At 41.4% G+C, this 20,957-nt stretch overlaps 2 protein-coding genes across 14 annotated transcripts in view; both read left to right on the top strand.

Moving 5' to 3' along the window:
* TRERF1 (transcriptional regulating factor 1) overlaps positions 1–2,049 on the top strand; it is a 193,849-nt gene extending 191,800 nt beyond the window's left edge. For all 11 annotated transcript variants that reach the window (XM_087438598.1, XM_087438594.1, XM_014782710.2 and 8 more), the window contains one exon: positions 1,506–2,049. In XM_087438598.1, coding sequence (XP_087294724.1) covers positions 1,506–1,830 — 325 coding nt within the window. In that variant the 3' untranslated portion in view covers positions 1,831–2,049. The remainder of the gene's footprint in view (positions 1–1,505) is intronic.
* Positions 2,050–9,869: 7,820 nt separating this feature from the next.
* On the top strand, positions 9,870–20,716 carry MRPS10 (mitochondrial ribosomal protein S10). Of its 3 annotated transcripts, none has more exons than XM_004424448.3 (7): positions 9,870–9,949; positions 12,930–12,994; positions 13,081–13,153; positions 15,090–15,226; positions 16,205–16,313; positions 17,771–17,860; positions 18,348–20,716. In XM_004424448.3, the coding sequence occupies exons 1-7, from the start codon at positions 9,902–9,904 to the stop codon at positions 18,462–18,464; spliced, it is 639 nt and encodes a 212-aa protein (XP_004424505.1). In that variant the 5' UTR covers positions 9,870–9,901; the 3' UTR covers positions 18,465–20,716. The 3 variants fall into 3 exon arrangements, with proteins under 3 accessions (XP_004424505.1, XP_087294718.1, XP_087294717.1); XM_087438592.1 differs by lacking the exon at positions 9,870–9,949 and adding an exon at positions 10,389–10,411; XM_087438591.1 differs by lacking the exon at positions 9,870–9,949 and having other exon boundaries at positions 18,348–18,497; positions 20,140–20,716.
* Positions 20,717–20,957: the final 241 nt, after the last annotated feature.

Here is a 20,957-nt window from a genome sequence, read left to right as displayed (position 1 = left end):
GGCTGCTAGTCTTTACTCCACAAGGTGGAGACAAAGGACATTTTAACAAACAAAAATTAGTATTTCGAGCTTTCTGGCTGTCTTGCAGTGACATCCATTAAATGTTTTTGTCTTGTTTTTATGTTGCTCGGGACCTTTTTCTACCATAACTCCAGTTAGGATTTTATGGAAAAATAGAAATATTTTCTGTGGTTTTCCAGGCTAGGAATATAGTTAGGCAAATGTTTGCAGAAAGCCTCTTTTAGCTGCTGAAATTGCGTTCATTACATTAAAAAGTTTTCAATATGTCCAGTTGTGATTCATCAATTCTGTTTGACTCGGGTCTTAGAAATCAGGTTGTTTATTTTTTTTCTTGATGAGCACAGGAATGAAAACAGAGTACTTACACTGCTCCCTCTCCAAAAACAAGCGGTCTCATATCTGGGCAAACTTTTTATGAAAAAGATCCAGATAGAAATATTTTAGGCTTTGCTAAGCAGTCACAGCTGCTCAGCTCTGCCATCGTAGCGCAAAAGCAGCAATAGACGATCCGTAAACAAACAGATCCGGTAAAACTCGATTTACAACAATAGGCAATCGGCTGGATTTGGCCCACTGACCACAGTTTGCAGACCCCTTATCCCAGGGTTTCTTAACCTCAGCACTGACATTTGGGTCTGATAATTCCTTGCTTGGGGTGAAGGGGCTGCCCTCTGCATTGTAGAATGTTTATCCACATCTGTGGCCTTTACCCACTAGATGCCAGAAATACCGTCCCCTCTCCCCCAGTTATGACAATCAAAAATGTCTCCAGACATTGCCAGATGTTCCTGGGAAGGCAAAAGCACCCCCAGCTGAGCATCACTATTTCATTCGAAAGCAAACAGTAGGAAGTTATGATAATATGATGGCCACGAAGGAGAGGTCTTAGGTGACGGGAGTAGAGGGTGCAGCTCAGAAGCCAAGTACGTAGAGACAGAAGAGGGGCCACTGGGTTTGGCCACACTGAGTTCCTGGTGACCTTGAGAAGGGCAGTTGGGAAGGGGACCTATGCCAAGTGTGTGCAGGCAGATCCTTCAAGAATTCTGCCTGTGGAAGGAAGAGCAGGGACAGGAGCCAAAGGCAGGTGATGGGTTGTCTTATGGTGGGAACTGTCAGAGCTCCGCTGCATGATTAGAGGATTCTCGGGTTGGTCAAGAGGGCTTACTGAGTGATGGGCATGTGCTCCAGACCACAGGTGGACAGGAAGGCCTTTGAGGAGTCATCCTCCACTGTCACAGGGAGGAAGCCTGACACACTGTAAATGTGCTCCTGTCCCCATCCGCTTTCCCTTGTAATGCTTGGAGAGAAGAGATGACAGGTCACGGGGGCAGGAGGTCCTAAGAGCTAAGGAGCTGGGGACTCTGTCAGAGCCACCCCAAACCAGATGTCAGACCACACACCCTTTATTCCCCATAGGATGCCTGGATTTGCAAGAACTCAGGTCTCCTTGTAAATTTCACATGCTGCCTTTTCTTCATTTTTAGAGTCTTCTTCAAGATCAAAAGCCGAAATGCCCACATGAAAACTCACAGGCAGCAAGAGGAACAGCAGAGACAAAAGGCTCAGAAGGCGGCTTTCGCGGCTGAAATGGCAGCCACAATCGAGAGGACTACGGGGCCAGTGGGGGCACCAGGGCTGCTGCCCCTGGACCAGCTGAATCTAATCAAACCCATCAAGGACGTGGACATCCTCGACGACGACGTGGTCCAGCAGTTAGGAGGCGTCATGGAAGAGGCTGAGGTTGTGGACGCCGATCTCCTCCTGGATGATCAAGATTCAGTTTTGCTTCAGGGTGACACGGAACTATAAAGCCCTGTTGGTCGCTTAGAGACAGCAAAAACCCATGGCCTCCATCTTCATTAATCAGGAAACCTGGACTGCTTGCTTGTTTTGTAACCATTTTAAACTACCTGTTTAAAAAGTGGTCGTTTTATTGCGGTTTAGAAAAAAAATTCCAGTTTTTCTTTTATTTAAAAAAAATTTGTTTTTGTGGGAGGTTGGGGGGAATAAATAATTGGCACAACTCTGTTTAAGAGGTGTTTCATCTGGGCTACATTCCCGTGAAATCATTCCTGGCAGGGAATGAACCTGACATTCGTGGTCTTTGGCTTTCAGATGTCAACTGTCCTGGTTGCCTTTTATCCCAAAGCTTGCAGTGAGTGTGTGTATGGGTATGTGTGTGTGAAGCAGGCTACCCTCTTCGTGCTGGGACCTTGGGCCATCCTCTCCCACCAAGAGTTGTTTTTGTTCTGTTCTCACCTCATTCTGTAGTTTGCAGTGAACTTGGCATCTTTGCCAGGAGACTATGCCAGGGGGTAGCTTTTCAGAGAGCAAAAAGCAAGCCCTCGTGTTCCATGGCTTTCCTCTAGCACACACGTCATTTGAAAAGTTGACCAAATGTGAAAATAAGTTTTCTCCCCACCTTGTATGTCACTCATTGGCCTGTTTCTCAGAACTGAGTACTGTATAATTTCTGGCTTGCACTCCCCAGCAGTGAGTTACTAAAGACCTGGTTCATAGAGCAAGTGCGTCCTCTTCCATGTTCCCCGGGGGCACCGGTTGGCTCTGACTCATGGGTTGGCAGAACCGTGTTTCAGCGTGAGCCATCTGGAGATGTTTGTGGAGGAAAATAACCTCAACTATTAAGTTGCTAAGAATGTTGTTCGGGAGGGTGGTTGAGGGGCACACCTTGAAGTATCTGGAATGCCAACAAGGGTTTTTTCCCCCAAAAACCAAATCAGAAGAGCCCATTCCTTTTTGCAACACTGTTAGTGGTCAGTGGAGTTCTGTAATTACTTTGTGCCGCTTGCAAGTACTGTGAAACCTCATTCACCGGGATTTTGCTATAATTCTCCTATGCTGGACCGAAGTTTACCTTGAAGCTAGCTATGCGAAAAAACGTTTTCTAACAAATTTGATAGCAAATAGAAGAGAAATAGCATTAAAGGCCAACAAAAATGGTTTCAGATACCACTTTACCTGCAATGTTTGCATTCAAACAATGAATGTATTCATTAAAGTCATTTACCAAAGCACTTCTAGAATTCTCTAAGCCACATAATTCTGCTCTGCCTCCTCCTGTCCCGATAGCAGGGTTGCTGTTTGTACTTGAAGGTAATAAACCTGTAATCCTTCAAAAATGGCTTTTAGCTCAGGCTTTTGAGCTGAGTCAGACTGCCCCATCCCACTGGGGCAAATGAGTGCGCACCTTCAGACTGGGACACAGCCCCAGCACAGGCGGGCTGCTTCTGGTGGCTCCCCCTTAGCATTAATGCTGCATGACTTCCAGGACGGGGGCTTTCAGGCCTTGCCCCACCCCAGGTAGGCTGGTTTCCCAGCTCGTGGAGGTGTGGCGGTCATGCCAGGCCAGTTTGCTGGCACATGAACAGCTTGACATTAATGTGAATGTCAGTGGAAGCGTGAGGACAAGCCTTGAGCATCTTTTAAGTTTGTCTCTGCAAAAGCATTTCATGCACACTCGTGGGCCACAGCGGCCCCACACAGGCAACGTTCTCCGAATCTCAGGAAAGCCATGGACAAAAGATAAATGCAAAGGTTCTTTTCATTTCCATCACTCTGTTTTCAGAAAAGAGGTCTTGGGGAGATTTCCTTCATCTTTTCTTTAGGGGAAAAAAAAGCGTTTTATTTGCTGCCATTTCAGACGGGTCATTCTATCCTGTGTTTTGAGTTCAGAACCGCCTGGGCCATGTGCATCAACTTTATGGCAGAGCTATTCCAGAACCATTCCTACTGTAGCATGGGCTGATCGCATCTGTCTCCGTGACTACTTCCTGCCGGTCGCGGGTGTATGAGAGTGATTCTGGAATGCTTCTGCTATTGGATCTATGAAAGCTTATCTATCAAAGGAGCAAACACCCAGAAAAATGTTTATAAAGCAAATGTATTAGTTCTGTTTGGAGATTTGCCCAGCCGTTCCAGTTTTAAACCTTAAAAATAAACTGAGTTGCCAAGGCAAAAATATAATGCACAATTTAATTTTGGTTTTCCATGCAGTATAGTGTTTAAGCATTTTTGACTTGAAATAACCAAAGAACTCCTCCTTAAAGAGACAGTTCAAATTCCTGAATTAGTATTTCTTGACAATATCAACTTAAAGAATGACTTCATAGTAAAATATTGCACTTATTTTTTTTCTGAAATGATTCTGCCTGCATGTATGTGATGTGTTTTAGCTTCCCCCCACTGCTCCCCACCCCAAAGAACTTTTCTTCCTAATGGTTAATGTCTTCAACACGGTTACTGTTTACTATAGATGGTTTTTCATTAGTGAATTTAGACCTCTTTAAGAAAGCTTGTATATAAAAAGTTAACAGATATATTTTATGGAAAAACTCATCTTATTTTCAAATATATTTAACTGCTGTTATATTTTATTAGAGGAAGGTTGTAAATATTTTCTAGGAGTTCTATTGTAAAGAAAAGTATTTTTGAAAAAAATTAATGTAATAAAAATGAAAACATTTTTAAATAGTGGTTGTGATTGCTTCCTGTTCTGGCTTCGTTATGTTCTATTCTCAGCAAATGACTTGCATGCCTTCCCATTTCAGGATGTAATTTATTCAGGTTTGCACTATTATAAGTTGACATTCATAATATCTAGTGTGCTTAACTGTATTTTCCCCGGAATGCAGGTCCCTTGGTCCATATCAAAAGCACTATGTATAGCATATTCATAATTTTTCTTTTGTAATGTGTGTATTTTTAATAAGGATTTTATGTAACATTTTGGCAAAAAAAAGAAGACAGTATTTTCTAGTGAATTTTATAATACATTTTGCTAAAAATGTTTCTTCCTAGGTCAGTTTTTGTTAAGGTGAACCAAAAGTCTTATTTTACCAGGAGTTTAAAAAAGTTTGAAGCTTGAAAGCAAAGTTATATTTAAACATCATATGTAACAAATAAATAAAGATGTTTTATAGACTTGTCCTAAAAAGGTGCATTCCTTAAAAACAAAAACAACTGGGGCATTCTAGGTTGGTTTTCCCCCAAGTGATAAGCATTTTTCTAAATTATCACAGTACTTTTTTTCAGAAAGAAAGCCAGGAGAATTTTACTTACAAAGTTCCAGTCATTAGCCTTCTCGGAAATTTATTACAGTTCCTATAGATAGGCATTCATCAAATAGAGATGTAACCAAATAGACACTGTCGTATTTATTTGTGAAAACCTGATTCAACATTGCGTCAGCTGCTCTGAAAATAAAATGTTATCTTTTTTGAGTTTCATTTGGCTTAAACATTCCTTCTTTCTAGCCACTGAAATGACTTCTCAATGCTGGATAAATGCTAATTTACCTGTTTGTTGGTTTCTGTAGACCTGTAGTTTAGAGGTCTGCTGATCAGATTTAATGTTCATTAAAGTGCCCCCACCCCCACCTGGGGGGCCAGGACATAGATTTCTGCTACTTGACAAGTGGACGAGCCCCTTGAAGTGTTGGTGGTCTCTACCCATTGAACTCAGACAGCAGTTTAGGGAAACTCAATATTACACACAGGCATCTCACAGTGAACCCTCCACAAAGCCCCATCCTTCCTGGTTTATATGCATTGCTCATCTGGATTTCCAAATTCTAAAGAGTGTGTTGACTTTTTAATGGTCAACAACCAACTTTAGGAGAAATCAGAAATTCTGGGTTTTATACAGAATTTGCTTTCGATGGGGCAAACAAACCTCTTCAAGTGCTTGATCTTCTAGGTTCCTTTGTGGGGTTTTTTTGCTTTCATTTTAGCTCTCAAATTTAGCCAGCTCTCAAATTTAGGCAGTCCTGTATCAAATGAAATAGCTATTCCTCTGGAAGCAGTGTGCATTTAGCCAGTGTTGTAAATTTAAATTCTGCATCCAGGAGCTTGAGTGTCCAATCTGAAGACTTTCTCCTACTGTTATATTCATTCATTCAGTACTCATGAGCCCCAGGTATCAGGCACTAGACCACACTGTATTATACATGGGGGAGTTGACTATATAAAGATGACTGTGACATCATTCCTTCCTGTCTAGGAATTTAATACCTAGAAAGAACATAGGGAGCCCTGGGAACTGATCCAATACCACCAGTGGGAAGAGCAAAGGTCATGCTTCATTGATATTCTGAACCTCCTCACCATCAACCAGACATACATAGCAATTTATAACAGGTGCTCAGCAACTGTTTGTTACATTAATTCTCTCTCTGATCTTCCAGATATGCTTATTCATGTGTGTGTGTAAATAAAACCTCTTTTGAGTTTACCCAAAGTCAATTCTGAATGGACTCCCAGTCTATCTTCCTCAGCCACAGCCAGCAGCTGAGATGTGCTCTAGGAATGAGGACGAGTATTAATGTTGACCTAGGCAAAACGTAATAAGGAAGTCATGTTAAGAAATTGAATAATATATTCCTTAGTGGACTGTAGTGATCTTTGGATCACAGATATTCCTGTATAAAAGAGCCAAAGGGCTGATTATTTCCTTTATATAAGAGAGAGAATCTTTTGAAAAGGGCTGTCTTCCCACCCCCACCCACCCCAAGGGAAGTGATTAATGTTTCTGTAAAGGCCAGAGCAGCCATACATGCTTGCTTTGCATCCCAACACACATTGTTACATACAACACTGATCTCACTTTGAGCTGTTTTGGGTCATTACTTCCTCTGCTTGTGTAATTTTATTTTGGGCAGTATTGCCAATTCTTTTTTTTTTTTAACCACTTTATTGAGAGATGGTTGACATATAAAAGGCCATACACATTTATTGTATACAACTGGATGCGTTTGTAGATAAGTATATAACTATGAAACCATCACAATCAAGGGAAAAGGGCGGTCTTTCAAGACAGAACATCTGTTGCAATCAAAATATGATTTAACTTAGAAATATTTGATGCATTTACTTTCATTTTTCCTGGGTATAAAGCAAGGTGTTTTTAGTGCTGTCAAGCTGATTCTAATTCCTAGCGACCCTGTGTACAGCAGAGCAGAACCCTGCCCAGTCTTTTTGCACCATCCTCTCACCTTCCCACACTATATCAGACAATGCTTTACTGCTATTCACAGGGTTTTCATGTCCAGATTTTTTCAGAAGTGGGTGGCCAGGTCCTTCGTCCTAGTCTGTCTTAGTCTGGAGCTCCACTGAAACCTGTCCACCATGGGTGACCCTGCTGGTATTTGAAATACCTGTGGCATAGCTTTCAGCATCACAGCAACACACATCTACCACAGTATGACAACCGACAGACGAGTGGTGTGGTTCCCTGACTGGTAAATGAACGCCGGCTATGCGGTAAGAGTGCCAAATCTTAACCACTAGACCACCAGGGCTGGCTAAAGCAAAGAGTACTTGCATCAACTATCTAGAATCATTTGATTTCCTGCTCATCTACGTTATGTCAGAGGTCTGAAAGATTAGGTGGTGGGGAAGAGACCCATAATGGACAGGCCAAGATTCAGAACACTGTCCACGACCACGCACCACACCAAAGGGCCCTGGCCATAGCCCCACTGTTGGCAAAACCTGGGTTTGCCCCTCACAATGACTCCCACCTTGCCCCCAGCTAATTGGACCAGGGTTGGCACCTGACCCCATGCTACAAGGCCCATAGGTTGTCTGATGACATGTGACATGCTTAGCCCAGGAAAATGACAAGATCAAATCAAATTCCCACATTTGAGAGTATGAATGGAGAAAGTTGGTGAACCGAAGGCAGCAAGCTGTGGCCATGTACCAGGCAGAGTTCTGAGGGAGCAGAAACTATTTGTAAGCAGAGGAAGCCCATCAATAAAGAGACTACATTGGGCCCCAGAGAGGGCATCCAGTCCCTAAGGCTGCTTTGAGCCCACTTTTCCAGTTGCAGGAGCAGTCCAGGCTACATGTGTTCTTAAAAATAAAAAACAAACTCCTTTTCTTGTGGGAGGGTAGGGAAGTGGGGATCTCTATTCCTTGCATTCAAAAGAGACGTAAATAGAACTGGACCTCATCATAGAGTCAGCATCAGCCTGCTGCAGAGGTGGAAAAGGCACTACACTAGGATTTTGAAGATGGTTATTGGTTCAGCTGTAACGACCTCACCCACCATATGACTTTGAATGGGTCGTTTCATTTCTGAGCCTGTTTCCTTGCCTATAAAATTAGGATAAAACTTGTGTCTTCTTGTGAGGATCACATTAGGTAACATAGGTGAAAGTTGTTTGCAAGCTGTAATGTCACCGTCATTGTGGCCACAGAACCCTCATCCAGCTAAGGCTACTCAAAGCGGGCAGAGACAGGCTGAGGAGCCATCACAGAAATGCCATATAGACAGACTGATGCAAACTTCAGAAGCAGCAACAGAGTCAGAGGGTTGTTGGAAAACCCCATTGGCTGAGAGAGACCAGCCAACTTAGAGTGTCACAATCCAGAGAGCATAGTTCCAAAAAGGGGACTGGGCAGCCTGCCAAGGTGGGCCACAGCCAAGCACCGCACAGGTGCACACAGGTGAAGTGGGGTGTTTCCACACTCTGTTGTAGGACCACACAAGGCATCTCTACCACACCTCCATGTGGCCTGGGTTCTAGTGAACAGAAACCAGTCTGAGGGGCAGGGAAACTAGTTTCTGGTCCCAGATCTTTCATCAATTCGTTTGACATTGGGTAAATCATTCTACCCCTTCCTTGGTTCTCTTGCCGGCAAAATAGGATAAGTAACACCTACTTGTGAGGAGAAAAAAAAACTTTACATTTGCACAGTATGCTACAAAATGTTCTCATAAACTTGATCTTTTTATTTTTAATCTTCTCAATAATCTTGTGAGACAGGTGAGATAGAAGCAACTTTGTGTTACAAATAGTGGATGAGATTTATCTTCCGTTATTATGTGTCAGGCATTGTACTAATGTACATCATACATTAGTATCTCATTTAATCCTCATAGCAACTGCTTGAAGTAGGAACTATTATTGTCATCTCTAGTTGATATATGAGAAAATTGAGGCTTAGGGTGGGGAAGTAACTTGCCCACTTAACACTCAGTTAAGTGTTACCTGACTTTACAATCCAGATCTCCTGATTATAAGCCTCGAGTTTTCCATGATACTAAATTGCATATGTGAAAGCACTTGGAGGAAATAAAGCTTAGAGAACTGCACAAATGCAAGAAATTTTTATTACAGCAATCCCCAGTTATAAGCCTTTTAGTTGCAGCTAAATTATGGTGGACATTAATAACCAGACCCTTTTTGGTTATAATACTTTTTGGCTTGTGGTACTAGGTGAAGGCAGCTATTGTAAATTCTGAAATACTAGAGTAACATAAGCAGATGAGGACTTAGGAAGATCAGTAGGACAGCCGTGTGCAGGACGGCTGGAGCATAAAAATGCCAATTAGTGCAGGGAAGGAACTACAAGGCTACTTACTAGTGAGGTAAAGGGATGGGACCTGGACTCAACGGAGTGGTAAACTTCTATTTTTCTTTTAAATGAAACACAGATTTTGTTAAAATTTTGAAAAATACAGAAACAAAAAAGAAATCAATCCTTAATCCACCCCGGAGATAACCGCCATCATTATATAGTTATATACTTTTTCCAAGCATGTGTTTGTTATGTTTGCCTCCAACAAAAGAGTAACCACATAGGACAAACACGATTTAAAGAAGAAAACACTGATGGAATCTGGTAACTATCTAGATACGGGCTGAAGCAACTTTATCAACACCAGTGCCAGCCAGGGCGCCGATCCCACGAACGCCAGCGGTCGCCTCGGTACGGCCTCCTCAAAGCACGAAGTCGCGTCTCTATGGTTGTTCCTGTGCCGGAACACAGAGATATACTCTCTCCTATTGCGGAACTCTATGGTCTGAGGATGCCCCTGTGACCCCGGAAGCGATCCTGGAGGCTGAGACGGCAAGATGGCGGCGCGGGTGGCGTTTGGAGCTGTGTGCCGGCGTCTTTGGCAGGTACCCGGCGGGCTGGGGGGACTAGGCGGGCCAGCAGGGACGGTTGCCACTAAATCCGGCTGCCACCTGTCGTTCTGCCCATCGAGAGCCTTCCCGATATTTATTCCGCACTTTGGCTGTTGGTGCTGATTTTATGTCGAATTCTCCCATGGGATAAAACATAATGAGTCAGGGCACAAACAGGAACAAGAAGAATCGTAGAGTGTCAGGGCTGGATTGAAGATCAGGTGTTCCATACCTCTCCTTTCTCATTTGCAAAATAAACTGAGGCTCAGAGAAGACAGGAAGGTTGCCTCGCGAAAATGGGGGGCTGAGCTGGCACGAGATCTTAGACGCTTACCACGGAACCGAATTGAGATACCTTCCTGATACCCGGGGTTCTGAGGTTTGGATGAGAGTCGCTGAAGTCAGAGGAGCGGGTTAGATGTCCTCTGCGCGGTTCTTTGGAGAAAAAGCAAAAACGTAAGCAGCGGTTCTTATATTATTTGGCCTCAGCATCTGTTTATGCTCTGAAAATGAGGACTCCAAAGAGCTTTGGGTTTTAGCTATCCATATTTAGCTTATTAGAAAACAAAACTGAAAATCTTAAAAATGCTTATTCATTTAAAGATAACACTAATAAACTCATTAGGTGTTAACATAATTAACATTTTTATGGAAAATAACCAAATTTTCCAAAACAGATTTAATGAGAAGAGTGGCAATAGTTTGTGTTTTTGCAAATCTCTTTAATGTCTGGCTTAATAGAAGACAGCTGGATTCTCATATCTGCTTCTGCAGTCTGTTGCTACATCACACCTCGCGCAGCCTCTGGAAAACGGCACGGTACACTGGTGAGAGAAGGAGAGTGGGAACGTTGCAAGTAACGTCTTACTATTATTATGGAAATAGTTTTAATCTCCCAGACCCCCTGAAAGTGTCTCCGGCCCATCAGAGGTGCTTAGACTGCACTTTGAGAACCACTGATCTTAAGTCAGATGGTATTAGAGGTTGAAATTTTCTAAGACACACTTACCTAGACCATACTCCAGGGCCTCAAAAAAAAGAAAACTTAAGAACTTCTTACTTAAGGTTGATTTGTGGATGTAACAGCACTTTAGGCTCCAACTTTTAAAAGCGGAGGTTTATTTATACTGGGAGAATGTGACTGGGAAGTGCCATATTCTTTAGCCCTGTGGTGCTTTTGCACAACTGGATTGTGGGGTCACTGGCGTAACACAACTGGATTGTGGGGTCACTGGCGTAAATGTGGGGAGGGAGTTCTCTCTGTGATTATGTGTGGAGAATGGCACAGATCTCTTACTGCCTTGTATTGTGCCTGATTTCCTTTGTTCTTTTTATTTTTCCCCCTTGATCCAAGGGATAGTATGAAAGTTTTGATTTGCCTCGGGGTGAAGAGGGGGAGAAGGACAATAAGCTAAGAATAAGCTTTTTTTAAACATACTTAAGTGACCCTCACTTGTTTTAATTAAGTTTCACTTGTACTAAACTGCTATTCTCATCTTCAAAGTATTTTTAAGGATCCTGTTGTGCTTCCATTTTCTCAGGTTACACTTTTAGACCTCAGGAAAGTTTAAGTGAAAAACAGATGGCAAATTACATATTGTATATAGTACCATGGGTTTCCTACAACTAGAAGTTTTATTCCACCAGGGGGAGCTGACGATAAAGGATTTGGAAATTCTGGGTTGTATTATGAAGCGCAGTAGTGATGTAAGATGGGTGTAAGTTCCAGTGTGTATTTCAATTTATGTATAAGCTAGTTATCCCAGCCAAGCCAAGAAATACATATGCTGAAAAAGACGTATGGACGTTTCAAAAGAATGGTACTTGAGAATTCTTATTCCAACTCTTAAATTAAATTATAAAGACGAATTTTTTTATTGCTCAAAACTGTTCAGGCAAAATAAGTATTATATTGAAGTACATTTAATCTGTAGAAAATAATGGGAAAATGAAGTCATATATTTTTTGTTCCTCGATGTCCACATATTTAATTCATAGCTGTTCTTTTAATGTGAGACTTGCTTTTTTAAAAAAGTTCTTGTGGAGGCTGGCCTGGTGGTGAAGCAGTTAAGTGTGCGCGCTCCGCTTCGGCTGCCAAAGGTTTGCAGGTTCGGATCCTGGGTGTGCACTGACACACTGTTAAGCCATGCTGTGGCGGCGTCCCATGTAAAGTAGAGGAAGATGGGCACGGATGTTAGCCCAGGGCCAATCTTGCTCAGCAAAAAGAGGAGGATTAGCATCAGATGTTAGCTCAGGACTGATCTTCCTCACACACAAAAAATAAATAAAATAAAAATAAAAATTAAAAAGTTCTTGGGGCTAGCCCAGTGGTGTAGTTAAGTTCGCATGCTCTGCTTTGGCAGCCTGGGGTTCACAGGTTTGGATCCTGGGCACGGACCTACACAGTGCTCATCAAGCCACGCTGTGGCAGGCATCCCACATATAGAGTGGAGGAAGATGGGCACAGAGGTTAGCTCAGGGCCAATCTTCCTCACCAAAAAAAAAAAAAAAAAAGTTCTTGCTTCTGAGCTTTAAAAGATATAGAACCAGGCTAGCTCTGGTGGCCTAGTGGTTAAGTTCAGCACACTCTGCTTCAGTGGCCTGGCTTCAGTTCCTGGGCACAGACCTACACTACTCATCTATTAGCGGCCATGATGTGGTGGTGGCTCACACAAAAGGAAGAAAAGAGGAAGATTGGCAATGGATGTTAGCTCAGGGTGATTCTTCCTCAGCAAAAAAAAAAATTTTTGATCTCTAGTATTTTGAGAGTCCTTTTGACTATCAACTCTACCATTGTCCTCTTTTTTTGAATGAAATCTAATTTGGTATTTTAGTTACCCTAATATCTTCGTCTGAAATAATGAGGTAGCCCTTTATTTGAAGCATCATGCATCTTTTGATTTTTAGTGGAAACTATGAATGGTGTATGGATTGACTTTCATCTAACGCATGTACCCCCTTTATTTTCTTTAAGGGTTCGAGGAACTTTTCTGTAAACAGTCCTAAGAGCAGTACAGCCAACAGTGGTGGCTTTCTTCTGTAAGTATAGTTGGATGAGCTAAAGTGAATATGAAAATGGGCTCTTGTGTCGTTTTACTTAGGTGTCTCTTTGTTTCCACACGTAGCAGTACCAATATGAAGTGGGTACAGTTTTCAAACCTACACATTGACGTGCCCAAGGATGTGACTAAGCCTACGGTATGTACTCCCTGTTTCTTGGCATAAGGAGCTACATTAGCAATACATTTTCCTCATTATTTCACTTGAGGCTGTTTCCCAAACACTATGAACAAAAAAATTTTGTTCCCGAATACTGGCAGATGCGCAGCGTGCCTGAGTAAAGTAGTATCTCATGGCCCTGGGGGCTCCTGTTAATTTTCAGAGTATCAAGTTAAGTTCTAAAGGAAAAAATTACATACCCCAAATAACCGTGGGAATGAGCAGTCTTGCTTTTAGCTCAGCATGATGTGAAGAGTTGTCATAATTAATGATGCAGAATATTTGATATTATGTCATAGAAGAATTTTTTTCTTATAGCCTTTGAGTCAGTTTTCATTTAAGATACTGAGCCTGGGCCTGGACAATGCTTTATTGTTCACAGTGAGAAAGAACATTACCACAAGTGAAGAAAATCCGGAGGTGGCTGTGTAACCGTGTTTCCTTTAAGTAAGAGCCATGATTCTGTCAACCCAGTTTTTGTGTTATTTGTAATTTTTAAAAATCCTTACAAATTCCAAATCCTTTCAGTTCCACCCCTCAAAAATAATCCCCTGTAACAGTTTGGTATGCATCCTTCTAGACGTTTTTCTGTAATCATTATATCTATGCACGTGCACACCAAAATGGAATCGTATTATACATAAAGTACTGCTGTTTCATTTTTTTCACTTAATAGATACTAGATACATTTTCACAACAATACAAATAAACCTCGGGTCTCTAACTCAGATGCCGGTGTGGGCCAGGAAAGGAGAGGTGACAGGATGGGCACAGTGTCAGGCTGTGCCCTTTGTAAGCAAGACAGCTGCTACTTTAGCCATTTGTTGCCTTGTGGGAAATCAGCCCTAGTGATGTCAGATTGTCGAAATTTTCCAAGCTAAGCTGAAATCCTAATTTTTATGCAATAACTCCTATTTGTAACAGATTCATAATATCTCTAAAACCCTACAGGGACTAATCAGAACACATCTTAGGGCTATATTCCCCCTCCCTTGTCCCCCAACTTATGAGGTGGGATATCAGTATATTCTGTTCTTCCAAGAACCCTCTTGGGGTAATTGAGAGTGAATGTCTAGCTTCCTGGTTAGTAAGTAGACCTGCTTTCAGGGTGAAGTAATTTACCCCTGAATCATTGCATTAGTAATAGAAATTACTGGTTTAATGGATGAATGAAATGAAGATAATTCATCTCTTGGAAGAAAGTCAGAAATGTCAAACCCATTATTTCTAAGATCTTTAAGTGTTAGGGTAGAAGAGGTAGAAGTTATATGTACAGTCAGTGTCATAACATTTTAATTAGAAATGGGTAATTTTTCTATTAAGGCAGGCAAAACATACATGAATAAAACCAAATAAAAAAGAATATGAATACCACTAGCTCACCTTTGTGTAACAATGTTTTATAATTTATAAACACTTTAATGTGTGTTTTCTTGTTCCCTACAGAAATGCTGTGAGCTATGGCATAGGTGTTATCCTGTTTTATATATGAGAAAACTGCGGTGCAGTGAGATTATGTGACTTTCCCATTGTCACTCAGCCAGAAGTTTAATTCTCAGTCCAGGTCTTCTGACCAGGCTACTTTTGTTAACAGACCCAAAAACCCTTTCCCATTGTGTTTTTGGTGCTCAATAACTATTAAGTTAGGAGGTTCCATTAGTGGTTTTGTAGGTTGCTTGAAAGCCCTTTTGATTCAAACTGTATCTTAACAGATTCTAAGGGTCATTGTGGGGATCTGAATGTGATAGTATCTAGACACTTAAGCTAACAGCATTAGGATGTTACTCAGCATTTTTCTCCCAATCTGCTAGTAAACTCTGAAGTTGTTCAATTGACGGTAATATGTTAAGTTTTCCAGTTATAAATGTTAGAGGAACCACAACTGAAACTTTTCTTTTTGATTTTAAAATTGTAGATAACCGTTTCTGATGAACCAGACACGTTATATAAGCGCCTGTCAGTTTTAGTAAAGGGCCATGATAAGGCTGTATTGGACAGTTATGAATATTTTGTCGTGCTTGCTGCTAAAGAACTTGGTATCTCTATTAAAGTGTGAGTATGATCTTTCCTAATCTGACCTGTTAGCTGCTGTAACAACTCAACCAGGACAATGGTGCTGATTTTGACTAGGTCTGACCCCTTAAAATTAGATAGAAACTCAAGATAGGTAGAGTTTAGGTTTGTCATGTTATCCTACACAGGATCATCCCTTCCTGTCCACTAGAATTTTTAAGAAAGAGTGAGCAAGGAAAATGAAGGAAAGACTTTAGAAATTACGTAGATGTAGGGGAACCCAAGAAGCCCTTGTGTCTGGGATCTCCATGGGACAGGGAGGTAGATGAGGTGAACAGGCAATCCTTTTAGACTCTTTGGATTTGATGATCTGGGCTAATATTATATCCACTGTTTCAAAACTGCGTTAAGAACCACCTCTCACCCAGTAATTTCATGCATGAGCAAGGCGAACAGCATGAGGCCTTGAGGTCACTGCGGGGTCGAGTATATCTACCTCCTTTGTCTTGTCACCTGCTCCTTCTGCTATTGAACAAGGCCCATTTGGGGCTTTACCACTCTTCTAACAAAACCAAAGGAACCCACACATTTCCCATAACAGACTGTAGTTTCATGATTATCAATGATTCTGTAGATTCTCCTAAAATAACACATACAGGAGAGGTAACTGTCCAACACTGGTGCTACTCTTCACCATTCATATATTTGGTCAGTAAGGGACTTCAAGCCTGTAAAACCTGGAGGTGTGCGTGTCTGCGCTTACATGCCAAGGCTCATTTTTGGGTCCGTGGAAAAATGTTCCTGTTACTATCTGTGGTGTTTGTTTTGGCTTGAGCTTTATGACAGCAGTTGTTATAGATGACAGTCTTGACAAATGGAAGTCTATAAATGGTACTTAATGCCTATAATTGAGTGTGAGCCTGACCTACAAGATTGTGTCATTGTACTTTGATATCAGTGACTCAGGTTTTAACATCGCTTAGCTTAAGTATGTTGTTTTGCCTATTAATTTTTCAGACATGAACCTCCAAGGAAAATAGAACGATTTACTCTTCTCAAATCAGTGCATATTTTCAAGAAGCACAGAGTTCAGTATGAGATGAGAACACTGTATAGATGTTTAGAGGTGAGTTTATTTCAGACATTCAGGCATTTTTGAAATGCCCAAATTTCACACTAGCGTATCATAACTTTCCTTTAACACTGACTGGGTTGACTTCCTTTAAGTGAGCCATGCCTGATAGTTGTAAAGAAGGTAAATGTCTTTTTGTGGTTATGGAACTGACATGATAGGAAAATTAAACTGACGTAAAGCCATCCTTTAGAGTATTTCATACTTGAACTCAGTAATACAGATGATGCTGACTAGTTTTTATACAATAAGATAGCATTGGAATAATTTTGCTTATATTTCAGAAATTCTAGTTACATTTTCACACAGTTCTAATAATTCATTTCACATGCTAACTGGGTTTTCCACGTCCATGATGGGCAGCATTAAGGTTTTTCCTTCATCTGTTATTCATTTGTGCATCCATTAGGGTCAGCATAGTCATGTGGTTAAGGAGATCATGGGTTCTAGAGTCAGATAGCCAAGTCCAAGTACGGCACTTGCAAGCTGTGTGACCCATGCCTCAATTCCTTCATCTGGAGAATGGAAATAAAAAGGGTGGCCACCTCATAAGGTTAGTTTGAGGATTAAATGAGGTGTTTATCTAAAGCACTTAGAATACTTCCATTGCATCGTAAATGATGGCAAATGTTATTAAAACAAGTGCTTGTGCATCTTTTATATGGGAAGCACTGTACTAGGCATTGAGGGTACAAATATGGTTAAGACATAGTCCTACCCTTAAATTAAAAAGAAAAATCTCGGGCCGGCCCGGTGGCTTAACGGTTAAGTTCACGCACTCCGCTACTGGCGGCCCAGGTTCGGATCCTGGGCGCGCACCAACGCACCGCTTCTCCGGCCATGCTGAGGCCGCGTCCCACATACAACAACTAGAAGGATGTGCAACTATGACATAACAGCTATCTACTGGGGCTTTGGAGGAGAAAAGGAGGAGGATTGGCAATAGATGTTAGCTCAGAGCCGGTCTTCCTCAGCAAAAAAAAAAAGAGGAGGATTAGCATGGATGTTAGCTCAGGGCTGATCTTCCTCACAAAAAAAAAAAAAAGAAAAAAAAAAGAAAAATCTCAGATTTTATCCACGCATGTCTGACAGAAACACATTGTGATGTAGCACACAAAAAATCTTATACTAACTCTGCCTTATAATGTAGTCTTTTGTTCCCTTTTGTCTCACGTTGTTTTGTGAAACTCTTATAAGTGTACTGCTTTGATACCATGCTTGCCAGCTGGGTTCCACAGATCCTGGCTTTAAGGCATTTGGGAGGAGGGGCCTTCAGGGCCATGCTCTCCTCATCCAGTTCAAGCAGAGGATCTACACTATTTTCCTTTGAAATTGGGATTCTGTGTACGATTTCATAGAGGAAGAAAAGGCCCTACCACTTTTATGAAAGAAAACTTAAAATTTCTGCTTTAACAGCATAGCATGAACCAATTTCGTGTTTGAAATTTTAGTTAGAACGTCTAACTGGAAGTACAGCAGATGTCTACTTGGAATATATTCAGCGAAACTTACCTGAAGGAGTAGCCATGGAAGTTACAAAGGTATGACTTGAATTTCTTCCTCTGTTGGGGAGAGATCTGTATTATTGTTTTGATACATTGTAGCCTGGGCCTGGCCTGCTGAGCGGAGGGGAGGGCCTGTGGGGGGCCTGGAGGCAGAGTTGCCACAGTGGTTGGGGGTCTCCGCCTCCCTATGTAGTGGTGGCAGCTCAACAGAATCCTGCTACTATAGCCCACATCCTTTCTGAGATGCCTCTGAAGTCTCCCTCCTTCTTAATAGTTGTCTAGGCATGGGGACCACGTTAATTGGTAGTCCCTTGAGATCATTGAGGATCAAACAGATCATATGAGAGTGTTGATTTATATACCGTCAAGTGTCCTCTCTGGTTCAAAACCCTACAAAAAGATGAGAGGAGTAACAGAAAAAAAGTAAAGAGGACTCAAGGGATCAAAATTAATAAATCTAATTTGTGGCCTAAGGGTTCAGTTAAGTCCACATTATATTATAGTTTTGTTTTTCTCTTTTTAGACAAAATTAGAACGGTTGCCAGAACACATCAAGGAGCCAATCTGGGAGACGATACCAGAGGAAAAAGAAGAAAGCAAGTCCCAAAGTCTCAGAGAGACCACTTGTGCTGGCGTTTGAAATGAGGATGGGCCAGAAGTGTTCGCTGAAATGGCGAGTGCTTCCAGGCGAGATGATTTTGAGTCCCCCTGACACTCTGTTGAGTCCACATACGTGATCAGTTGAAATCAGGGAATGGAACTTGAATGATACACTGGACTGTAGTGCAGGACCACTTTATCTAGTCTTTTGTACATGTCATTGTTTCGGTTCTGATTTTAACAAATGTGAGCAAACCATTTTGACTACTATACACCAGAAGAGTCAGGTTTATATTTTGTTATTCTGCTATTGTTCAATTATTAGTTGATACTGATTTTAATTTATATCGTTTCATTAATCTGAAAGTGAGTGTTTGAAATATTCCTCACACATGTTTTTTTCTTTTGAGGTACCCAGAAGGAACCTGTGGTTATTTTGGTTGATTTAACACTGAGCAGTGAAAGTTTTTGATATTTACCTTGGTGCGGGCTAGCATCTGCTAGTTGGGGTGGTGACCTCCAAATTTTACCTCATTTAAGCATCATGTTCTTGAAAATGAGCATTCTTTGCAGCAGGTCAGGCCCATTTGTGCCGTGCACTGCCCTCTTCTTGTAGCCCAGACCCTTACAGGACTGCCTCCCAGGGTCACTATAATGGCATTTGAGCTCTCAAGAAATTACTGCTGTATCATTTCATTCATCTTGGGATTCATTCAACAAGCTTTTATTTTGTTAACTTTGTATCTAGTACTATAGTAAATACCAAAAACTGAATAGAAATAATGGCTTTTGAAAATTGTGCAAGGCACGGATAAATATTTTTCCTTATTAAGTTCCACATTGCTAAGAAAGCCTGTTTCTTTTGGTAAATGGCACTCTGTGTTTGGAGACATCTCCTTTTCCACGACATTAAATAGTAGTTAAAGCCATGAAAGAGGCAGGACTCCAATGGGCTGAAACGGTTAAGTGTATCAACCCCAAGGGAGTGATTCGTTTCCTTTTTTACAGCAGAATCAAGTCTGTGTCTTTTATGGTTTCCTTCACATCTTTGGAGTAGTTATGACTTCTCAGTTTTTCCCCCCTTAAGCTAGAGTCCCGGTTCTCTTTTCCCAACCTACTATCGGGTATCAGTGTTTTGAATGCATACTGGGAATGTATCAGACTTCCAGTACTGTCATTAACACGAGAAGAATTACAGCCTTGTGCCCCATGACCTCATTCTGTTTGTAGCTTGGTTGTTGACAGTCATTCACGAATGCCTAAAGCATGCTTATCCCAGGTATAAGCCTCAGGGTTAAGAACTAGTCAATAAAACAAGAGCGATAGAGTTTAACTATATCTAGCAAAGCAGCAATTTGGGACCCATTTCTACTTTAAAAGAAATAATTTTTTAAAAATAAATATAGGGACCTACCCGGTGGCGCTGTGGTTAAGTGCACGTGCTCTGCTACTGCAGCACGGGGTTCGGGGGTTCAGAACCCCGGGCGCGCACCAACGTGCTGCTTGTCAAGCCATGCTGTGGCAGCATCCCCTATAAAGTGGAGGAACACGGGCACGGATATTAGCCCAGGGCCAGTCTTCCTCAGCAAAAAGAGGAGGATTGGTGTTGGATGTTAGCTCAGGGGTAATCTTCCTCACCAAAAAAAATAAATAAATAAATAAAAATAAAAATAAATATAGACCCACATCTAAGCTTTTCTTTGATTTTTTTACAGACGGTATGAATCACTGTATTAGGATGATTTATGCATACTCAACCTCCAACGACTCTCCATGTGAGCTCCTTTAAAGGTGTGCGTCCACTTCCAGCTGTTTTCAAACCAAACTACCCTGTAAACCAGATTACTTAGCTTAGCCCTTCGAATTATACATTGAAATCTTGTTGCAGATAAATATGCAAATAAACTACACATGACAAAAACTAGTGGTACTTTGACAAAAGAATTTGGCGTATTTGAAGTGTACTTCTTGGTATAAACAAGGTAGTTTTTTTATCCTGATAGGCTGAGAAAGTTTTTTTTAATTGAGTAAAATGCATATTCTGAAAATTAGAATTAAGTCTCACTTTCTGTCCATGGGGGGGATGGGAGGTAGTGAGAGAAAAGTGGACCTGATGGTAGAATGAACCAGAAGGCAGGTAAGAAGTGAGATCATTTTTTTATTGAGGTATAATCCTGAGTTCATTGGTGCTTTCTCTGATCTGAAGTATCTTTTCATATTAAATAAAATTGTGTTATGGTCTGTTTAAAATTATTGGTAGACCTCTATAGATTAAACTCATTGAGTGCCTAGTTTCGATGCTTTCAAAGAGAATTACTTATATGTTCCTTTGGCCACTTAGACATGCCACAGAAAGTACATAAAGCAATTATTTTTTATTTTTTTTTTTTATTTTTTATTTTTTTCCCCAAAGCCCCAGTAGATAGTTGTACGTCATAGTTGCACATCCTTCTAGTTGCTGTATGTGGGACGCGGCCTCAGCATGGCTGGAGAAGTGGTGCGTTGGTGCGCGCCCGGGATCCGAACCCGGGCC

The sequence above is a fragment of the Ceratotherium simum genome, chromosome 13 (genome assembly GCF_057802395.1).
Source record: "Ceratotherium simum simum isolate JZ-2026a chromosome 13, ASM5780239v1, whole genome shotgun sequence".
Classification (NCBI taxonomy): Eukaryota; Metazoa; Chordata; class Mammalia; order Perissodactyla; family Rhinocerotidae; genus Ceratotherium; species Ceratotherium simum.
The sequence above is the reverse complement of the archived record's forward strand: the minus strand, read 5'-3'. Positions and strand labels throughout refer to the sequence as shown.

Excerpts from the sequence above, each read along its gene's own strand:
- MRPS10 (XM_004424448.3), top strand. The coding sequence starts at position 9,902 with ATGGCGGCGCGGGTGGCGTTTGGAGCTGTGTGCCGGCGTCTTTGGCAG. Across the intron at positions 13,154-15,089 it reads AGGATGTGACTAAGCCTACG|ATAACCGTTTCTGATGAACC; the intron begins GTATGTACTCCC and ends TTAAAATTGTAG. Across the intron at positions 16,314-17,770 it reads CACTGTATAGATGTTTAGAG|TTAGAACGTCTAACTGGAAG; the intron begins GTGAGTTTATTT and ends TTGAAATTTTAG.